At 41.0% G+C, this 10,036-nt stretch overlaps 1 protein-coding gene across 2 annotated transcripts in view; it reads right to left on the bottom strand.

The window, feature by feature from the left end:
• Nucleotides 1-1,488: 1,488 nt before the first annotated feature.
• LOC132391490 (ephrin-B2-like) overlaps nucleotides 1,489-10,036 on the bottom strand; it is a 55,592-nt gene continuing 47,044 nt past the window's right edge. For both annotated transcript variants that reach the window (XM_059964752.1, XM_059964753.1), the window contains one exon: nucleotides 1,489-8,687. In XM_059964752.1, the coding sequence (XP_059820735.1) occupies nucleotides 8,275-8,687 (413 nt within the window). In that variant the 3' untranslated portion in view covers nucleotides 1,489-8,274. The remainder of the gene's footprint in view (nucleotides 8,688-10,036) is intronic.

Raw genomic sequence — 10,036 nt, 5'->3', positions numbered from 1 at the left:
TTCTATAACATACATTAAAAGTCTCAAGATCTTGTGTCTATATAATTAGTCTGGTCTCTGGATTACTTATCTGGTAATTTGACCAGTGTACCACCAACAAACCTATTAATTTAACAGAAAAAGAAGAAACTTACACTTGGTATCTTTTATAAATTCAAGGTATCCTTCAGTGCTTTACAACCAATGTAATTATGAAATGTAGCCACAGTGTAATTTGTCCAATGGGCCAAGTAATTTAAACACAGAGAGTTTGTGTAAGACCAATGAGATAAATTGCCAGATAACCTGCTGCTGATAAGAGCTAGTTAAGGGATTTATAATCCAGAATACAAGGGCTGGGAGTCCTGATACATAGACCAAGATATGTGAGAAGTTTTTCCTTGATTAGATTATATGGCCTTTCTCAGCTGCACAAATAAACAGAATAGGTTTAATATCTAATCCTCAACTTCACTAATTACCAACAAATAACTGTACTTCAAAACCCATATAGCCAAGCAGACGAGTTTACTAAGGCTGCAACTCATAAAACCGAACACTTTCCGCTGACTTACCACCACGACAGAATCTAAATTATGTAAGTTTGTTCCAACTGGTGTTTTCCAAAGTCAAATTAAATGCTTTGAATAGAGTACTGAGAAGATATTTAATACCTTGAAAGGATTTCCTGTCATTCAATCGGCAGGTAATGTTCATGCATTTCTTTTCTGTTATTGATTCTTTCCATTATTTTTATACACTCACGCATTTTAATAACACTTTGAGGACTAAGGATGCTTTTAACTATCCTTTTTCTTTTGAATAGAAGACATTTCCCATTATAACATCATCTGGGAGATAAACATTTGGTAACTTGGCATAAAATGCGCAAGAGAACTCGACAACTCCCTAAAATTGCTCGACGATGTATACTGATGGAGGCTGGTGTTAAATGGAGGAAGAAGTGGGAATGATTTTCTTTCTTTACAGATCATAAATGAAGCTCATGGAATCTTGCCCTATTGTCCAAAAGTGTGTTTTTGCCTCTTTGGAATGTAGTGAGCAGAGGGTTTGGAGGAGAGTATGTGAATGGGTGGGGGTAGGGTGACCAGGGAGTCTCAGTCAGCCCTTTACTGCTGTGGGATTTTTGTACATTTACGTGCTGGGTGAGAACAATAGTGATGAGTACAAACTCCGATGTGCAGAGTGGAATTCATCCAGACTCGAGATTTGGAGCAGTTTCTCCTGCCACTCCTGACTCTCCAGCCCTGATAACTCTCACAAAGCAGCACAAGACTGTACTTACAATGAAAATGTTATGGTGATTTCATAGCACTGCATGTTTCCTTACATAAAAGAAAATTAGAAAGTTAATCTTCCTTAAGATGTAAAATCCCTTTTCTTTCTCAATGGTTCTGACTGACTCGGTAAATGGAAGGCTGTGCGGTTAATGAGAAGACTTTTAAAGAAGCTTGGAAAGTAGAATCAGAATGTTTAATATCACTGGCCTTTGTCATGAAATTTGTTGATTTGCGACTGCAGTACAATGCAATACATAATAATAATAAAGAAACTATAAATTACAGTAAGAATATATACATTAGAATTATTTTAAGTAGTGCAAAAAAGAGAAAACAAGTGATTTATTATTTATGGGTTCATTGTCCATTCAGAAATCAGATGGCAGAAGGGAGGAAGCTGGTACTGAATCGTTGAGTGTGGATCTTCAGGCTCCTGTACCTCCTTCTTGATGGCAGCAATGAGAAGAGGGCATGTCTTGGATGAAGGGGTGTCCTTAATGAAGGATGCTGCCTTTTTGAGACATCACCTTTTGAAGGTGTCCTTAATGTTGGGATAGCTAATGCCCATGGTGGCGCAGGTTGAGTTTTCAACTTCCTGCAGCTTTTTCTGATCCTATGCCCCTCTATGCCAGCTGGTGAGGCAACCAGTTAGTTGCTCTTGATAGTTCATCTATTGAAACTTGTGAAAGTCTTTGGTGATACACCAAGTTTCTCCAAACTCTTAATGAAATATCGTTGTTGCTGTGCCTTCTTTGTAATTGCACCAACGTGTTTGGCCCAGGATAGATCCTCAAACACTGGCTTCCAAGAACTGGAGTAGAGGATGATGAGAGGCATTGATTGTGTGGATAGTCAGAAGCTTGTTCCCAGGGCTGGAATGGCTAACATGAGACGTCACAGTTTTAAGGTGCATAGAAGTAGGTACAGAGGAGATGACGGGGTTAAGTTTTTTACACAGAGAGTGGTGAGTGCATGGAATGGGCTGCCCGCGATGGCGATGGTGGTGGAGGCGGATACGATAGGGTTTTTTAAGAGACTCCTGGATAGGCACATGGAGCTTAGAAAAATAGAGGGCTATGGGCAACCCTAGGTAATTTCTAAAGTAAGGACATGTTTGCCACAGCATTGTAGGCTGAAGGGTCTGTATTGTGCTGTAGGTTTTTTATGTTTCTAACTTGAAACTGCTCGTCCTTTCCACTGCTGTTCCCTCGATGAGTCCTGGTGTGTGTTGCCCTGACTTCCCCTATCTGAGGTGAACAACCAATTCCTTGGTCTAATTGACATTGAGTGCAAGGCTGTTTTGTGAGTGACGCCACTTCACCAGCTAACCTATCTTGCTTCTGTACACTTGCTCATCACCATCTGAAATTCTGCCAACAGAATTTGTCAACAATAGCTTTTTACATCACATGTCAATGACTTGGATGATGGAATTGATGGCTTTGTTGCAAAGTTTGCAGAAGATATAAAGATAGGTGGAGCAGCAGGTGGTTTTGAGGAAGTAAAGAGGCTACAGAAGGACTTAGATACATTAGGAGAATGGGCATTTTGGTAGAAGAACTGAAAGGGTTGACTAATTTTTAAATGGAGAGAAAATACAAAAAACTAAGGTGCACAGGAACTTGGGAGTCCTTTTGCAAGATTCCCTAAAGGTTAATTTGCAGGTTGAGTCCGTGGTGAGGAAGGCAAATGCAGTGTTACATTCATTGCAAGAGGACTAGAACATAAAAGCAAGGGTGTAATGCTGAGACTTTATGAAGCACCGGTGAGACTTCACCGAGTATCATGAGCAGGATTTGGTCCCCTTTTCTTCGAAAGGACTAACTGAAACTGAAGAGGGGTCAAAGGAGGTTCACAAAAATGATTGCTGGATTGAATGGTTTGTCATAAGGAGAGTGTTTGATGGCTCTGGGCCTGTATTCACTAAAAATTGGTAGAATGAGGGGTGATCTAATTGAAACCTTTCGAATGGTGAAAGGCCTTGATAGAGTGGATGTGGAGGGGATATTTCCTTTGATGGGAGAATCTAAGACTAGAGGACACAGCCTCAGAATCGAAAGACGTCCTTTTAGAATGGAGATGAGGAGGAATTTCTTTAGCCAGATAGTGGTGAATTTGATCTATCAGGGCATGAAGGGATGCAGGGAGAAGGCAGGAGTTTGGGGCTGAGAGGGAAAATGGATCAGCCATGATAAAATGGTGAAGCAGACTCAATGGGCCAAATGGCATAATTCTGCTCCTATATCTTATGGTCTTATGGTCATTAGCAAAATTATAGATGCTGTTTGAACTATGCCTACATAGCCATGGGTTTAGGAGAGGATAAAGCAGTGGGCTAAGCACACATCCTTGAGGTGTGCCAGTGTTGGTTGTCAGCGAGGAGCAGATGCTATTTTTGATCTGCAATGACTGTGGTCTCCTGAGGAGGAAGTCAGGGATCCAGTTGCAGAGGGAGGTACAGAGGCTCAGGTTTGGGCCTTATTAAGCCTTATGCATAATATTCTTAACACATGGAAATCAATTACTGACCATGAATAAAATTGAGAACATGAATTAATTACATAGAAAATAAACATTTTTTAAGCTTAGCAATCCCTCAGTTCATGATTAGCAACATTTCTACATGCTTTCTATTGACACTTGACTCAAACTGAAAGTGATATAATGGGTAAAACGTAATCAGTGCCTCACAGTGTGACTCAAGTACTCCCATCCTACCCCCAGCCCCAGCTCCTGAACAAACTCGACATTTACTGAACTGTCAACTTCAAGCGAGGAGCACTGTGTTCATATTCATGTAGGTTATTCATATTAGCAGTTGTCATAATGAGAATGACACTGCAAAATTATCCTGGAAATTTCCTTCAAAATTGCTATGGTAGCAATTTAAGTGTCTGGCATCATTACTTATGAAAGAATGCAGCTCGAGGACAAGCATGCATACAGCAGGACTATTTTTAGATGTTTCAGAAAAATAAAAGAAAATTCCCAGATCTGATTATCTTTGTCCATGCTTTAGAATTGTTTCTGGACTATTTCATTTATAGAAGGTGTGCAGCACCTCAGCTGGATTAAGCAGGATGAGAAGCCTACATGCTGTTAGCTGATGAGCAAGTCAGACATCACGGACAGTGAAACTACCGGCCTCAGTGTGCCTGGGTTTAGACGGGTAACATCCGACATCACGGACAGTGAAACTACCGGCCTCAGTGTGCCTGGGTTTAGACGGGTAACATCCGACATCACGGACAGTGAAACTACCGGCCTCAGTGTGCCTGGGTTTAGACGGGTAACATCCGACATCACGGACAGTGAAACTACCGGCCTCAGTGTGCCTGGGTTTAGACGGGTAACATAATCTCACTGATGATCCCCCAAGAGTATCATTGCTCAGCGCTGCTGTTACACCTTCCATTTAGGCTACACCACTTCCCAATTCACCTAAACCCCTGTCAGGCCTGCAGCACCTGGATGCCTGACCTGGCCTCCATGCAGCCATGTCTCTCTGTTCTGGCTATAAGATCCCAGTCCTCAGGCCCAATCCCCACTCTGAGCTCAGCTGCTTTACCTGTTAAAGCTTGAGCATGGAAATAAATGCAGTTTAACAGTTTAACCTTTCCCTCAGGCTATCCTGATTACTAAACTTGCTCTCACAGGTTACTGCTTTATCCCACAACGTGCTCCTGTTCAGAAACCTACCCCCCTCAATTTCCTGTTCAGTTTTTGCAATAATTTTGACTCTACATTCTTTTTATCTTTCTGCTTGCCTCCTTAAAGCTTTGATCTCTTCTCATTTGGATCAATTACTATTTTTGTTTTCAGATTTGATTACATCAAATGTACCCATTTCCCCCCATTTAAATGCTATTGAGATGTGATTTGTTGACGCCAGTGGGTGCCAGCAGGACTGTTGAACTTGGGCTGATAAGGCACTGCAGCCAAGCCAACCTTCTCACCTGACTATTACAGGTCCCTCTCCAAAGTGACAGCAGTCAGGAGGTAGGAACACTGCATGACCTCACCAAAGGGAAATGAGAACTTCCAAGTTATTGATTCTCTTACATTTTATTCAAACAAGTCATTTTGTTTTTAGGCAGATTTCAGGAAGCACAAGGAGGAAGAAATAAAAACAGAATCCCAGCCAGCTTTCCATAGGAAAAAATCTTTTATTTAAAAACAATTTCAGTTTGTAACAGACTAGTGGAATGTGATTTTAATTTTGTTTGTTTTTCCTTCGACAGCAGGGGAGTGTAGGTGAAAATTAAACACTTCCGAAAAGGATGATGGAAAGAAGAGATTACAAAAAGTGGGGAACGTATGTAAAGGCAACAGTCAATATTTATAAAGCAAGCTTAATACTGTGTGTACAAACTGGACAAAGGAACAATTAAATAAATATTCATGGCACAAAAATGCAGTGGTCAATTTGATAAATTTACCAATTTTCTTTTTTCTCCATTTTGAAACAGTGCATAAGGGGAATGACACTGCCTTGAAAACAAGCTGTAGCTAAAAATACGTTGCAAAAAATTCAGATTTTATACAAAACTTCCTCCTTAGAATTTGTTTTTAAAAAAATCTTCTATTTACACAAAACATTTTACTTGAGGGAAAAAAATCAGATTCATGCTCTATTGTGAACTTCTGTTACTAAAAAGGTGAATAAGGCTATTTTAACTCTCTTCTCCTGCCCTGCCCAAATCGTAACACATGAAAATATCCCACGCATTTACAGCTTCACAACTTACATCAGTTTATTGTGCAATGCAACTTCTAAAAGCAGGTGAGAGGATGATTGTGTCTGCAAGGCAGTTACAGTGACATTAGTTTTGGGAGGGATGAGTAAGACAAACCATAAGCAAACCGTTTAAAGTGCCTTACTCTACATTGGACACAACCAGCAATCCCGTCAACGCCATACGAGTTTTAATTTCAATGTTGAACTTCACCTGCCATTTACACAGTCTGCTTTAAAATGACAACACAGCCATATGCAGATAATCCATAAAATAATTCTTAAAGAACAAACACAATTGTGTACAACCAAGAAGTGTCTCTGCTAAAATGTTGCATATCCCAAAGGCCCACAAAAATAACACTTTGCATGGAAATGGTAGAGAATCGGATGCACATGTAATGTACTTCATCACCATGGCAACAGTCTAAGTATATGCAAAAGTGCTTCACTTTTGTTGCTAACGTAATTTTTAGGTTCAAGGATTAGGTTAGGCAACCATTTTGCAGGTTCCCTTTTGGGATTCCTGAGACCAGCCTTTCGTGCAGCTATTACTGTGTGATCTTTGAATTTATGCTGCCAGATATCACAGGATGGTGATTAATATCACACTATGCTGCAGCTCACCCCAAGGCTGAAGATGATTTTCAAACAGACTAACAATGCCAGGGCACTATTGTTTAAAAGATATTTTCTAAAATATAGGCTTGTGTGTACATTAATTGATCACAGATAAAAAAATCCTTCCTTTTTTTGCAAGTACGAAGCAGTATTTATTTTTACCTGTTGTTTTCTTATGAGACTCTTATTTCAGTCATTTATTTATCGAAACTAAATTTCATTCCCAGAGGCAAATGTCCAAACATTTTGTGGCTGGTTTCACTCATCCAGATAGTCTAATGCTCCAATGGCCCTCTCTATCCACAATATATACTTGCAGAGCAATTCTGACCAGAAATATTGACCCATAATAACCCAATGACTGTGTCTGGCATTTCATCACTTGGTCCCTTCTATTCTATTGTCCATTTTATGTAGAGTATTTTTGTGTGTGTGTCCAACGAGTATTTCAAGGATATCCCTTAAAGGTCATTCAAGCTGCAGAGCTATTCCAGCTACAGTATCAGAAGCTGTACCATGTAATACAGAGACTGCTCTACAGTCTATTCATATAAAGCATTCAAACTGGAAGGCAGTACATTCCCTTAGTGTGTCTACACCATCGTTGCACTGTTCTGCAGAGCATCATAAGCTATCCCCACTGATGCCTTTATTCGTTGATGTTGGCCCTTTCCCTTAAAAAAAGAGGCATTTCACTCTATCAATTTTGCTCAAAATAATTATTTTAGTTCATTTAAAGTGCAGTCCTACAGCACTGTGCTTGTCACCATGTCCTACCAGTCTACATCTTGGAACTTTTAGTACCAAAGTGCTCCCTAATAATCTCTATCTCTACACTTCCTTCTCAGATTCAAAAGACAGCAGCATACAACTGCAAATGCAGTTAAATGTCACAGGTAAACTTGCAGTCTCCTGCTTATCTGTAATGTGTCCCCACATCTATGTGTAACTGATTAGAATGTAGCTGCTGTGCGTCTACTATCACCTGGTGACTGGGATGGTTAATAAAGGTTAACATTGTGGCAATTTCCACAAAGCTCCTGAAGTTCTAGTGATTGTGTTCGAAGGCAAAATGGCCTTCAGGTTAATAAGTAATACTGTAACAGGGAAACAATAGGAGGGAGTAAAACTCGAAGAGCACAAGAACAAGGACTGAAGTGGATTTATGAAATCCGGTTAATATAAAAGTTAACAGTCTAGGGAAAGTACAGACTGACTATTTTCTATTGCTGAATATCCAAAGCGTAAAACCTTATTGGTCATAAATACAGTGATAGATAGTTCAAACATCCATTTGCTTTTTGCTTCCTGGTATGTTTGTAACACGTGGTCCATAAATGAATGGTGAAAGTCGAAGGTGGAACAGTTCGATTGAGTCCCTGACTCAACTCTCCTCCAACTTGTTGCTCCTGGTATTTAACTTTAAGCAGATTCCTACACAAACCATAGACACTAACCAACTCTCTCTTCAGCTGAATTTCCTGCAGAGCTTCCATTTTCCCCTTTTAATTCTCCTACATATTTAAAGTCAATCCTGGTGCAAAGAGTAAGAGTCACCACTAATTTCAGCAGAAGACCCAGGTTGCAACAGGCCAAGAGTATTCTTCAGAATCCCAAACTACCTTTTGTCCTCTGAACTCAGACTTTGTAGTATATATTTGCCGGGCTCTGTGGTGGCATCTCCTGGACTATATACACAGGATGTCCATAGTCTCCGCTGACTTTTTCATAATGTGGACAAAATGCACTGTCTGCAGTCCTTAATGGAATGATAATGTCACTGGGTTCAGAGCCATTATTATTAGCGGCCCGCTTGGGGGTGGCCAGCGTGCTGAGAGAGAGAGTGGTGGTATGCTGCGGAGAGTGCTTTCTGTGACGTCTCTTGTATTTCAGCAGCAGAACCACCAACATAATGATGATGATGATGAAGATCACACAGCCCGATCCAATGCCAGCAAATAAGGCCACATCGGAGTTGAGGAACTTGCTCTTACCCGAATCCCTGGGTGTAGTGGAAGACTTACTGTCACTACTCTGTGAGTGTGTCCCACCTGGAAACAGAAGAACTGGGTGAATAATGTGCTCACGACCAAAGCTTTTTAAAATCATTTTACAGAGCAATATCATTTCATTCCCAACATTGTAAATAAAACCTTGCTTCCATCAAAAGAAAATCTAGTTAGTGTTTTCATGAGATTGCAGTTGAGAATTCATTTTACAACCTCTACTTGCTGCAGATTTGCCAGAAGAGGGATGTGGTTCAGAAGTAGGCCTGAATGCCCGCCTGAGCTAGTCCACATTTAATATCACTGGGGATCTCTGGCCAACCTTTTGCCTATTTTCCCATTTCTTTAAAGTTTGATTCAAAAGCTCTATCGATCTGAAATCTAAAATTGACCACCGACAGAGCATCAATTGCTGTTTGTGAGGTGCATGCCATGTTCTGCCATTGCTTGCTTGAGTGATATTGCCAAAGACTCATTGATGTCGAAGCGACTGGACCCGGCCCAGTCCATCTCCCCCAGCACAAGGCTGTGTACTTAGCCCCCTACTCCACTGGTTAAGTACCTGTGACTGTGAGGCTAAGCACAGCTCCAAGGCTATGCTTAAGCTTACTGGTGACACTATCGTTTGCCAAGTCAAAGATGGTGATGAACCAGCAGGTAGGAGAGAAATTGAAGATCTGGCTGAGGGGTGCCACAACAACCTTTCTCTCAATGTCAGCAAGATCAAGGAGCTGATTATTGATTCAGGAGCAGGAAAACGGAGGGTCCATGAGCCAGCCCTCATCGGGGAATCCGAAGTGGAGAGGGTCAGCAACTTTAAATTCTTCAGTGTTATCATTTCAGGGGATCTGTCCTGAGTCCAACACAAAACTGCTTCTACAAAGAAAGCAAGGCTGTCCCTCTACTTCCTTAGAAGTTTGCAAAGATTCAGCAGGGTACCTAAAACTTTGACAAAATTTTACAGATGCGTGGTATAGAGTGCATTGATTGGTTGCATCAGGTCTGGTACGGAAAAACCAATGGCAGTGAATGAAAAATTCTACGAAAAGTAATGGATACGGCCCAGTCCATCATGGGTAAAGCCCTCCCCACCATTGACCACACCTGCACAAAAACAATGTCGTAGGAAAGCAGCAAACATCAGGGACCCTCACCACCCAGGCCACACTCTCTTGTCTCTGCTGCCATCAGGAAGGAGGTACAGGAGCCTCTGGACTCACACCACCAGGTTCAGGGGCAGTTATTACCCCTCAACCATCAGGCTTTTGGCCAGAGGGGTTAACTTCCCTCACCCCAGCACTGAAATGTTCCCACAACCTATGGATTCACTTTCAAGACACTATATCTCAGGTTCGATATATATTGCTTATGTTTTTCTTTTTTCTTTTGTGCTT

This window comes from Hypanus sabinus, chromosome 3, assembly GCF_030144855.1.
Source record: "Hypanus sabinus isolate sHypSab1 chromosome 3, sHypSab1.hap1, whole genome shotgun sequence".
Lineage (NCBI taxonomy): Eukaryota > Metazoa > Chordata > Chondrichthyes > Myliobatiformes > Dasyatidae > Hypanus > Hypanus sabinus.
Note: the sequence above shows the minus strand (reverse complement) of the source record. Positions and strands in the feature narration are given on the sequence as shown.